Source organism: Limanda limanda, chromosome 6 (assembly GCF_963576545.1).
Source record: "Limanda limanda chromosome 6, fLimLim1.1, whole genome shotgun sequence".
NCBI lineage: Eukaryota > Metazoa > Chordata > Actinopteri > Pleuronectiformes > Pleuronectidae > Limanda > Limanda limanda.
In genome coordinates this window covers 539,271-552,268 of record NC_083641.1, presented here as the reverse complement: position 1 = coordinate 552,268, position 12,998 = coordinate 539,271, and the positions used below count along the sequence as shown (strand labels likewise).

Genomic DNA, 12,998 nt, shown 5'->3' with positions numbered 1-12,998 from the left:
ACAGTCCCACAATTTTTATTATTTCAGGCTGTTTTATATCAACTCTTTTGGTAAGGCTGCTTTTTGTAAGGCCTTTGCACATATATATATATATATATATTTATATATATATGCTACGTCATTTGACTATTGTACTGCAGTAATGCTATATTGTTAAAAGATGATGTTGACACTAATTATCCTGATTATTGTCTCGTTAATAGAAGTTAATGAAAAGTTGGGCGATGGGCGGTGCTATAGGGAGCCAAAAGCCTTAACCTTGGCTGCAATGTAGTCCATCAACGTGAAACAAACACAGAAAAGCACAAGCCAGAAAGTATCTCCAGCTGGATACATAATGACTGTCACGGCTCAGTGACAATAAAAGGAAAGCTGGATGGTGCATTGTGAGAACCTGGGTGCTGTTTTCAATCTAGTTTGGGCTGAGTTGGAGCCCACAGTGCTTACATCACAACAAGGGAACGTTGTACTTTTTGGCTTTGAAAATGTAAAGAAATGAGAATTAAATATGTTCATTATTAGAATTATTAAATCACTTTTACCAAAACCACATAATTTGGTTAAGCCTTTCAAGTGGGCAAAAGTGAACTGTGTAGGAATTTAAGTCTACCATACTGATTTCCTATTCATACAGATGAACATCACACTAGCTTTACAGCTTTTCAGTGTTCTTCATGTAGCGCAAGTCTGTGCCTTCTCTGAGCCTTCAAACTAATATAGGTAAATACTATTAACAAGAATAAAACTACATCTCCTGAAGTGAAAAAAGGAGTCAAACATTTTAACAAACATAAATATACTTTTATTTAAATGTTATCTTGTATTCAAGTTCTTTATGAAAAGCAACAGTTCTAATTGCTTCACCTCCCACACGGTATATCATGCTGAGAGGCTACAAAACCTGACCTGCACCTCATATAGATATACACTGTCAGCCCCACTCACACCATGCACCGAGCCTGGACACACAATCTCTCGCACTACACAAAGACATCCACTCGCTTACAGACATCGTCCTCAACTACATGGGCAATTTACCTGTGATGTCAAACCATAAGTGGGCAGAGCTCCGCTGCAAGGACACCACACCAACGATCTCAGCCACCTTATCATTTTCCATGACAGTGAAGTTGTAAAATGGATCATCAAAGAGCAGTGGTAGAGTCAAGGGAGTAGGTCGACGGACCCACTCAATGTGCAGGCGAGCTGTAGAGGACTTCTGAGGACGCCCATTGTCTGTTGCTTTAATCTGAAGCAAAACCACACAGAAGTTAGTCAATGTCAATAATTTAAAAAAAAAGGTCATATTGCCATAATATGTGGTCATAATTTATTCAACTACATGTCCTAAAACATGCTAGCCAACATAATTGATTAGTTTTCGCACAGTTAGGATGTCGTAGCTCCCAGCAGTGAAAGCCTTGCGTGATGATACCACTGCTGTTTTTGGGTCGATGAAGAACTTCCCATCCTCGTTGCCATCCACAATGCTGTAGGAGATGTCGCTGTTGGGCCCCTCATCACGGTCGTAGGCAAACACCCGATAGATGGGCTCACCCTTTTTCTTCCGCTCTCTCTCTGGAAGTTTGACCTGGTAGACCTTCTCTGGAAAAGTGGGCTTGTTGTCATTTTCATCCAGGACCTGAACCATCACCCACACTGTAGTCTGTCTGGGACTAGGACCCCCATCTGACACCAACACCTGGAAGGGTGGAACAGAGTGAGAGACTCAATACACATTCAATGGCCCCCGTTCAGACCTGGCATTAACACCACATCACAATTGGAGATGTAAAAGTAAAGGTAAAACACCTCAATGCACTGCTCAGTGCGCAGATGTTGATTTGTTTGTGGCAACTTCCACAATTTCAAATCAGATCACAACATAAAATGAGATCGGCTTTGGCTCAGGAGATTTACCTACCAGAAGGTCTGTGGTTCAATCCCAGTCTCCCCTGATTCTGCAGGCTTGTCCTGAATCAAGATCCTGAACCTCAAATTGCCCCTGACAGCTATGTGTGATTGATGTGTGTGAAACTGCTTCACATAGAGTAGTGGTTCTCAATCTTTTTACACCATGTCCCACATTAAAAACATTACAAAGCAGTAGCATGAGCCGAACCTATTCAGCTATAGACAGTTCATTTAATAGAAAGGTTTATTCCTGATAAGAAAATGGTTTATTGTTAACAATCATGCTGTACAAAGGTGTAGAACTAGAACTGGCACTTAAACCCTTCCACAGACACTGATATATAGATATTGACGCGGCTCCGTCAAATCTGGCTCCGCCTCCACCAACTAAACTCTACTTGGAAACTATTAGTGATCACATTTGTCTCAAGTTCAATTCATCATTATGAGCGGTTGATTATATAAAAGGTTAGGGCTATGGTTATTGTGAAGCTTATTAATGATCCCAGAACCTGAGGGAAAAGTAATAGCACATACACAGAGGCACAAAAACAGACGTCGCTGCTCTGTGTTCGTGTGTGTCTCTCTCGCTCCCTATCTCAGCTAAAGGTTCATGATTCGCTACAAGTTTATTGGTTTGTCATCACAGTATCAACACTGATCATCACATAATTATCAATCAATGAGTTAAATCAGCTGTCAGGCTCTCTCTCTGCAGATGGGCTGTGCGCCTTCTCCCAGCTGTGGAGCTGTCAGCAATCTCTGACATCTCCGCCATTGTAACACCAATCATGAACAGATGAACTTAGAGCTATTCACATATGATTTGATATTTCAGGATGGATTTTACATAATACCATGTCTGAAAAGGGCTAATGTTACATCTGCATTTAGTAGGGGACTTAATATGCCTGTTGAGGTTAGGGGGCTGGGAGAGCCCCTTCACCACAGAGGATCAATCAGCACAGGTAAGGGCTGTTAGATGACTGATCTACACGCTTAAAAGGCAGAGACATACGGGACACTCTGAAACTGAGAGACACGGCAGACACTCAGGAGAGACTCCTCCAGACTGAGCTACAACGCTAACATGCCAGCCTAAGCTGCTGGACTCCTTATGTTTGAGTTTGTTTTGGTGTAAATAAAACACGCTGAAAAGCAACAGAACAATGACTTCAACAGTTTTGTAACAGTATTTGGATCTTTGAATTAGGTTATTTAAGTTTCTGCATTGGTTTGTGATTTGTTAAAGTTCTGTGGATTGAATATGTGTGGTGAGGCTTTTCAAACACTTTCATTACACACACAAACCCACCTCCAAAACATGCTCTATTTGTTGTTCACGGTCCAGTTTCCTTGAGGTTGTGGTGATCAGACCTAAGACAGAACACCGCAGAAAAAAATATTAGAAAAAAGACAAGATACACACAAACACACTCCACATAAGCATGCGCAAACAAAAACACTGCTTTGCCACTAAGTCCAATGAGCAGAGTGACATGGTAATTATATGTCGATGTCAGACATGATGACTGACTTGATATAATTAAATGCAGAGAGGAGAAATTTTAACACAGGAAACGAGAAAGGCAACAGCAACTAGGTTCATGGAGGAGCCAGAAGAAGTGTCCAGGAAAAGTTTCTGATGCTTCAGATAAATAAGAAACTCTGGCCATTGATGACTTTCTTTAATAGACAGTTATCGTAACCACAGAGTTAGAAGTAACTGTCATCAGTGTTTGTGTAATTACTCTCACTGCCAAAAGAGGGATAAAAAAATTCTCTACTCCAGGTTTATATGAAAAATGTTTGCAAAGGAAATCTTTTAAGAGATGTGCATATTTTTCATAAAATTAAGATATGGATATATGTTCTATGTTAAGCAAAGAGGTCTGGTTCTGGTTCTGGTTATGGTTGGTTGGTTGTCAGTAACATTAATTATCCAATCAGGTCATTATGAATTATAGAGCCCTAATATCTAATTTTGGTAACATTATCCCTGATGATTTTTGGTGATGAATTTAAAGATGTGATGTTTAAAAAGGGATTGAGACATAAAACAAAAAAGTTGGGAAATAAGAAGGAAAATTGAGCATAGCATTATGTGAGCAAGGAAGGGGCCCAATGGTACCAGGGGGGTTATCAGTGCAGCTGATAGGTGTTGGCTGATTATTTACTACTAAATAAAGCCATCAGGAGAGCTGCCACAGAGAAACACATAAGAACGACGCATGAAAAGACTGTACAGAAAAAGCAAGAGAGCTGAGCTGCTGGGGGATTTCAGTTGTTGTTTTTTAATTTATGTTGGCTGATTTGGCAGTTAAATAAAGCATGTTGAAACTGAGTGGTTTGTATCTGGTTGTGTTGGGAGACTCCCAGTGGCAACATCCCAGATAGTTCCACCTATCTGCAGCAATGCCAATACTAATTTAGTTTGTTGTTGTTTTTATTGCTGATACCTGCCCTGTTCTTTTGTTAACAGAAAAAATGGATACTTGATTTTTAATTTATATGTAGTATCGGTACTTGTCCTGTTCTTGGTTCACAGGAAAAAGGGAAAATAATTATAATTTTTTGGCGAGGCCTACTTTTTTTTGCCAGTAGGTGGCGCTATCACTTATATTATATAGCAGGGGTGTCCAAACTATGGCCCGCGGGCCAACTGCGGCCCGCCATCCATTTTTAATTGGCCCGCATCAATGTCTAAAAATATAATGTATAACAAAAAAAATCGCACTTACTTAAAGAATTTGTTTTACTTTATGGGGCCAGGCTTCGTCGACAGAACAGAGGCCGGTGCATTCTTCTGCGTTTTCAGAGACACACAAGAAGGGGCACGCAAGAGCCCTTTGCGTGCCCCTTCTTTTGTGCTTGCGTGCGTTCACCAATTTCTGTAACTATATGACAAAGCTACGCAAGCCTCACACAGCCCGCAAGGCTGTGATTGGTCCGCTAACTACATCCTTTCCAGAGTCATATTTCCGGTTTCATGCCCCATAATACCGGCAGAAACCAAGGAAGATTTAGAAGAACGGATATGGACCAAATAGAAGAGCAGTTGGCAGAAGAGATCTGAAAGTATGACCAGTTGTATAACCCGTCAATGACTAAATACAAGGACACGCAGATGACCTGCAATTCCTGGAAGGAGATTACATGTCACGTGGATTTGCAGGTCGACGAGTGTAGGAAGCTGTGTAGAAATATCAGGGACAAATTTGTCCTCCAGAAAAAGTAATAAACAGTCGACAAAGAAGGTGTCTCTAAGGTTGTCTTCGACAAAAAAACGTTACTCCACCTAGTGGTCTGGCGGTGAATTGCTTTGCTGACTTGTTAGCTGTCCCTCAGAACGCCACGCCCCCCCGCCATGAGCGACGCGACTGTCAACAGTCCACTCCAGGGCAGGAGGGCGTGAGTGGCCCAGTCCTTCGTATTTTTTTCTGTATGTGGCCCTCGGGACAAAAAGTTTGGACACCCCTGTTATATAGATATGTTCAAGTCTATGCGCTGATGAAGCCTGAGCAATTTGGGGCTCGTTGAACAATTTGCAGTGAAGCTCAAATAAACTTCCTGTTTCATGGCAAACAGTAAGTGTGTAAATATTTTGTAATACTACCTTTCTAAACAACATCATGGGTCAAAAATGACCTGTATTTATTTCCTGTTATTTAATGCATGAGTGTTTCTTTGCTATATTTTTTTAAATAAATGTAGGGCTGCCACTAACGACTATTTTACCGATTAATCGAATTGATTAATTTTCCTCCAAAAAAATCAAATTGACCATTTTATTTCCGTAGCGCCGCGCCGCACCGCCCAGCGCCAAAGAAAGCCCGGCGCCTCCTATCCACCCCCCTGTTAAATCTTTTGTGCGGTTCACATGGGTTGCGATGCGCCTTGCGCCCTGCACCGACGGTTTCGGCGTCCAGTCTGTCGAGTTCGCTTAATAATGTGCGTTTTTATTTCCCCAATCACATAATTAAATGACCCCCTCTGGCCATCCACTACAAGCACACAAGCAGATATACAGAGAGAGGAAGGGGGTGCTATGAAGACCATCATTATTAACCAGTACATTTAGCGGAGAAAGCAGGATTGCGGGCTGACCGGCGCTGAGAATTTGCGTCTTGTGTGAACAGCCGCGCGCCAGCACGCTTCAGAATAGCGCGGAGCAGCGCAGTGCTTCGGCGTCCAGTATAAAACCCGGCGTCACGTACTGATATTGAAGAAGAACATTTGTTATAATGAATTAAAATGAAACGTTTTAGAAATCTAAAAGGTAAATTAATAATTTGTGTGGGTCCGACGGGTCGACTTAAAATATTGATGTCGACGCATCGACGTCATCGATGACGTCGACTAATCATGACAGCCCTAAATAAATGTATTTTATCATTTAATATTTAAAGTATTCATATTTTAAGTATTCATTTTGACCCATGTGTGTCATTTCAGGAAGACTGAATTTGCTTTATTCATGTCCTTATGTGGCTTATATATAATATTCTAATATTTACTTTACTGCTGTAAATTATTTTTCCTTTCTTTTATGTTAGAGGTCTTTCAAGCAAGCAACACAAGTTTGAGATGTTTAAAGGACAATTCATGATCCTTCTTACCGGTGCGGCCGTTGATGATGAAGAAGTTCTGTGGATTTCCACTGATTATGCGGTAGTTAAGCCTGTCAGCAGCAGCGGGGGGCGTGGTATCAGGGTCCTGGGCTTGAATCCGGATTACAGAAACATCACGTGGAGAGTTCTCAGGCACTGAGGGTCTGTACAGTGGCTCCGAGGTCAGTGGGGCATTGTCATTAATATCCTCCACCTGGACGAACACCTCGATAGTAGTGAACTGGGCAATCACGCCATGGTCGCTGGCATACACAGTTAGCCAATATGAATCCTTGGTCTCTCGGTCCAGCACATCAGTAGTGTAGATCATTCCTGATGGGGAGGAGAAAAAGAGAGCAAACACTTTCTGTTTATTTTTATTCTTTACCCTGTTTGTTCTCATTATACAGATGTATTTTAGAGTGAATAAAGGACTGTGGTCTAGGTCTTGATCAGGAGGATAATTATACTGTTTACAAAGTAACATCAAGACTGTTATTTACTGCAGTGGCTGAGCCAAAAACGTCCATTTTCATCCAGGGTAGAAATGTCTCTGCACTTTATAGCAGGAGTCCTCAACACAATGAGTGAAAGGCCAGGAGTGCATGTAACAAACACAAACACACAGCTACCAATGCATCCACCATTTGCACAATAATATTTAACACTCTCAAGAGTTTCCCACGTTGACCTGAATGTAGGTCCTTGAAATACCAACAGAAAATTGTGTCAACGGGTTCATACTGCCTTGGTCCAAAGAAGCAAGTACTTTCCAGGGTAACCACTAGACTCTTCTTGCTTACTTTGTGTCAATGCTGTGAGCTCTACAAACTCAGGCCTGACCCATCCATACCTATCTTTTCACTTTTACCAATTCATCACACAACCTGGACACACAGCAAAAACAATAAATAATGCAACGGTTTATTGTATATTTCGAGCATAGCTAGTGTCCAGCAGCCCACTACCCACTGGCAGTATGACACTTGAAACAGCTAGCCACACTGAATATAATTGATGAGTATATGTGAGTAATATTAAAGGTAAGAGGGAGTGAAGGGCTCCCATTTTCTTGGTTATGATAACACCTAAGATGGGACGAAAACCTCACCAGGGAATTGGTTATTTTCTTTGGTTATTATTATTTTCTCCCCAGAGAGAGTTAGAGGTCATAACTCTGCCTATAATACAACAGGGGCTGGTGGACACAATTCTTCAGCCAGCTGGGTTTTTGGAAGTCAAAGGTGTTTATTTGGTTATGTGAATGTGTTTGTGCTTAGTTCTTATATCTTTGACATGTCTGTTAAGTTCACACAAGTACATCAAGTAATTTTTGAAGTAAAGCTTTTTATTTTAAACACAGGGGATTTTAGGGGAAGGGGAAAAAACGAGAAAGAAGATTATGTATGTCTGATTTAGGGGTTGTCAGTTACAATGTTAGAGGTATCAATCATCCCATGAAGAAGAAAAAGATTCTAGCTCAGTTGAAAAAATTAAATTGTTCAATCCGGTTACTACAGGAAACTCACCTAAATGAGGCCGAACACAAGAAATTGAGAAGAGATTTTGTGGAGCAGGTGTTTTAAGGATCTTGTCCAAATAGCAGAAAGAGAGGAGTGGCAATATTGATTAGTCGATCCAGCGGACTTGCAGTACATAGTAAAGGATATTCAGGGCAGGTATATAGCAATCATAGGAAAAATAGGTGGAATAGACTTGACCATCATGAATATTTATGCTCCGAATGAAGATGATCCTTCGTTGTTTAAGGACATTGCATCCATATTGGCAAGGGAAGCTAAAGGTAACATAATTTTAGGAGGAGACTTTAATTGTGTCTTAAATGCGAAATTAGACAAATTACCCACAGACCATGGACCCCCTAGCAGGAAATCTAAAGCTGCAAAACATTTGTTGGAAGAGTTGGGGCTTGTAGATGGCTGGAGAGCCAAGAATACAACGACAAAACGTTTCACATTTCTGTCTACAGTTAATGGGTCAGATTTGCATCTCAAAGCAGAGCCTTCATAAAATTAAGGAGTGTGTTATATAACCTATTACTGTATCTGATCATGGCCCAGTAAGACTGAAATTGAACTTGGGTTTCGAAAGGTATTTTAAATACTGGAGATTAAATATCTCTTTGCTAACAGACACGATAACCCAAGAACAATAAAAACAAACTACGAAAGAATACTTTGCAATAAATGATCATGGAGCAGGATCTCCCTCCACCCTTTGGGATGGGGCTAAGGCTGTGCTGAGAGGGAAATTTATTAGAATAGCTGTTAAATTAAATAAACAGAGACTTGAAAAGGAGAAACAATTGGAAAGTGATATAAAAAGATTAGGACATGAGCATAGAGTAACTGGGGACAAAAATATATTGAAACAACTACAGGAGTGTAGAACTGCTCTGGATGAATTACTTACACGCATAGCTGAGGGAGCGCTCAGATATACAAACCAGAGATATTATGAGATGGGGAATCGAGCAAGCTGGCTACTTGCCTTTCATTTGAGAAAAGAACAGTCAAACCGTATTGTTCCTAAAATAAGGCATCCAACATCCTTAGCTGAGGTTTCACATCCAGTAGAAGAGGCGTAATAGCAGTCATACACAAAGAGGGGAAGGATCCACTGGAATGTGGAGCCTATAGGCCAATTAGTCTGATTCGGAGTGATGTAAAGATTCTTGGCTCTATACTGGCGAATAGAATGCAGTAATACCTATGATATTTAATCAATCCTGATCAGACTGGGTTTATACCGGGCCGTCAAGGTGCAAATAATATTAGAAGAGTTCTAAATTTACAATTAGTAGCAAGAGACTCAGCCCGTCCTTCCATGCTTCTTAGTCTTGACGCTGAGAAGGCATTTGATAGGGTGGACTGGTCGTATTTAAATTATACTATGGAACGAATGGGATTTAATTTTACATTTATTAGATGGATTAACACTCTAAATAAAGACCCAATATCAAGCGTTAGGGTTAATGGACACTGCTCTCAATTCTTCAAACTTAAGAAGGGGGTTCCGCAAGGAAATCCAGTGTCTCCTATTTCGTTCACACTTAGTATCGAACCGCTGGCCGAGTTAATAAGGGGTAATGATCAAATTGAAGGTATAGCAGATGAGGGGGGCATGATGCATAAGATATCATTGTTTGCAGATGATATTCTTTTGTTTATAAGAAATCCATTGTCATCTATACCAGCGGTTATGCATTGTCTGAAGAACCGTTGGGAAGTTTCAGGACATAATGTTAACGAGGGGAAATCGGAAGCAATGATGATTACAGGAAGCTGGCCTACACAATTGGACAGACTTGTGAGGTTTAGATGGTCGAGGGGGCCTTTCGGTACTTGGGGGTGATTTTGACTCCTATTTCTTCTAAATTATACAGCGCAAACTATGACAGATCCCAGTTCAAAATTGACTTGGAAAGGTGGGAGATGCTTCCCCTTTCTGTCACGGGTATGTTGAGGACCCAAAAGCAGCACAGGCAGACGAAATCTCAGTCGGTAATGACCTTTATTATTCACTGCAGTCTTTAACAGTTTATACAGTGGCAGGGTGAAAAGCTTTGGCTCACAGTGATCTTCTGCGAGATCTGAGAAGGAGTGAGCCTGGTGTCGCAGACTGAAGGCAAAGTCAACAGCAGGTGGATTACCTAGTTGGCAGACAGGTCCAGTGGTGAGCTGTGTAGCCACAGAGCCGAGCAGGTGCGTAACCAGGAGGGAATAGGCGAAACTCATGGTCGAAGACAGAAGGCTGAGGTAATATCCAGGGCAGAGACGAGGCAGGCAGGTCGGCAACAGGTGATCAGTTCGGGGAAAGAAACGCTGGAAGTCAGGCATAACACAAGACAGATGGAAGATTGAAGTTTGGGCAGGGGCACGAAAATATGCCATCTTGCTGAACCGATCTACCACCATCAGGATAGTAGTGTTGCCGCTGGATGGTGGTAGACCGGTGACAAAGTCCAAAGAAATGTGCGACCAGGGACGATGAGGCACAGGCAGAGGATGTAGAAGACCGGCAGGGGCATGGTGAGCCGGCTTGTGCTGGTTGCAGGTGGGACAGGCATTGACGAAACCCGAATGTCCTCATCCAGTGACGTCCACCAGAACCGGCGCTGCACGACGTCCTTGGTCCGTTGGATCCCTGGATGACAGGTAAGTTGAGTGCTGTGGGCCCATTGTAGAACCTCGGACCAGAGGTCAGGCGGGACGAACAGACGGTTGGGAGGGCAAGCACTGGGTTCGGGCTGGTCTTGGGCGGCGGCCCTGACCTTCTCCTCTATCTGCCAGGTGAGTGTGGCCACCAGACGGGAAGAATGCAGGATAGTGTCTGGGTCAGTCCTGTCCCCCTCCTTTTCCAAGAACTGACGGGACAGGGTGTCGGGCTTGACGTTGCGGGACCCCGGTCGATAGGAGAGGGAAAAGTTGAAGCGGGTCAGGAAGAGTGCCCATCGAGCCCGGCCGGAGTTGGCATCAGAGCCAGAGTCAGGCTGGCGTAGTCCCGCGAGCCGCTGATGTTTCTCCCGCTGTCTCGCTTGAATGTGACGGTTGATGCGGGACGCCAGCTCGATGATGCCGTCGAGAGTGGTGGGAAGTTCGTACGAAATCAGTTCGTCCTTAATGTAGTCAGCAAGCCCCATCAGGAATGCGTCACACTGGGCAGCCTGGTTCCACTCACTGGAGCTAGCCTGGGTGCGGAAGTGGATGGAGTAACCGGCCACTGAACGAGACCCTTGATCCAGACCCAGAAGCCCTCCAGAAGCGTCCGGACCTCGGGAAGCTTCTCCGAACACTTTGCGCAGCTCAGCGGCGAAGGCTTGGAAAGAGGAGCACGCTGGAGTGCGACGCTCCCACTCTGCTGTTCCCCACAGCCGAGCGCGCCCCGTCAGATGATTCGCGGTGAACGCCACCCTGGCGTCATCAGAAGCAAAGGTGTGGGGCTGGAGGGCGAACAGGATGGAACAGTTCGTGAGGAATGGTCGGCAGCCCTCTGCGTCCCCGGCGTAGCGTTCAGGAACCCCCACACGAGGCTCCGAGGCGGAAGCAGAGGCAGCCGGGACTGGTGGAGGCTGGACTGGTTCTGGAGGCAGAGGGACAGCTTGAGCAAAAGCTGCAGCGAGCTGTTGGACCTGCGGGCTAGCGAGGTAAACGCCTGCTCCTGCTTAGCCACCGCCAGTCGAACCTCTGCTGAGTTTGAAAGCAGCAGCGCCTCGTGGTGCTGGAGCATCGCCTCTACCTGCTCCAGGTGATCCATCGGCGTGTGTGCTGGGTCCATGTCTGGCCAGACTGATTGTCACGGGCTGAGCAGGTGCGTAACCAGGAGGGAATAGGCGAAACTCGTGGTCGAAGACAGAAGGCTGAGGTAATATCCAGGGCAGAGACGAGGCAGGCAGGTCGGCAACAGGTGATCAGTCCGGGGAAAGAAACGCTGGAAGTCAGGCATAACACAAGACAATCTGGCACTGAAGCAGAGACAGGAGCAGGCTTAAATGCAGCCAGGGCTGTCACAGGTGTGGAGAGTTGGCCTGATGAGGAGGCGTGGCTAACAGGTAGAGTGGAGCAGAGACAGGTGAGTGGAAAAATACCGGCACACAGGAGATGAGCAGACTTTGACACTTTCTTTGGTTGGGAGGGTAGAAACCATTAGGATTAATGTTCTGACAAGGCTGTAATTTATCTTTTGTTCTTTTTCTGTTGCTGTCCCGCTGTCTACCTTTAAGCTCTTAGATAGGCTTGTTTCTCGATTCATATGGCAGAACAAGAGGCCTAGAGTGAGACTCAAAGTTCTTTGCTTTCATAAAGACAAGGGCTGCTTATCTTTGCCTCATTTCAGAAGTTATATCTGGGCAGTACAACTTAAGAGTACTGGTCTCCTGGATGAGATTGGATATGGATACAAAATGGGTACATATTGTTGGGGCAGAGTCGACACAATGGGTCGTAAACCGAGGCCTGCAGGACATTCTAAAACCAGTCTGGAGTTTTTCCCTCCTTCAGGGACCCCCACTGTGTTCCTAGCCGCTCAACTGTGCTTTTCTCCCTGCACTGACGATTCAACAAGACCTCTCTGGGTCTCTCCAGATGATCCAGTTGCTAAAGGGGGCAACAACTCAGACGTTTCTTTCATTTTCTTTATTTTTATCTTAAAGTTCATGCTTTTATTTTGATAAGACTATTTTAAGTTTACCACGGTGTTCCACAGGGCTCTATGCTCGGCCCAATTTTATTCTCATTATATATGCTTCCACTAGGAAACATTATCAGGACACACTATGTAAATGTCCACTGCTATGCAGATGACACCCAGTTATACTTGTCAATAAAACCTGAACAAAGAAATCAATTAACCAAACTTCGAGCATGTCTCAAGGACATAAAAACCTGGATGACCCAAAATTTTCTCTTATTAAACTCAGATAAAACAGAGGTTATAATATTTGGCCCATAACAC

The 12,998-nt window shown here is 43.7% G+C and overlaps 1 protein-coding gene across 2 annotated transcripts in view; it reads right to left on the bottom strand.

Annotated features, from left to right (window-relative positions):
- Positions 1-12,998, bottom strand: part of fat3a (FAT atypical cadherin 3a) — an 80,158-nt gene that overhangs the window by 49,916 nt on the left and 17,244 nt on the right. For both annotated transcript variants that reach the window (XM_061073215.1, XM_061073214.1), the window contains exons 2-5: positions 6,534-6,857; positions 3,230-3,291; positions 1,388-1,702; positions 1,039-1,249 (exon numbers count right to left, since the gene is read on the bottom strand). In XM_061073215.1, the coding sequence (XP_060929198.1) occupies positions 1,039-1,249; positions 1,388-1,702; positions 3,230-3,291; positions 6,534-6,857 (912 nt within the window). The remainder of the gene's footprint in view (positions 1-1,038; positions 1,250-1,387; positions 1,703-3,229; positions 3,292-6,533; positions 6,858-12,998) is intronic.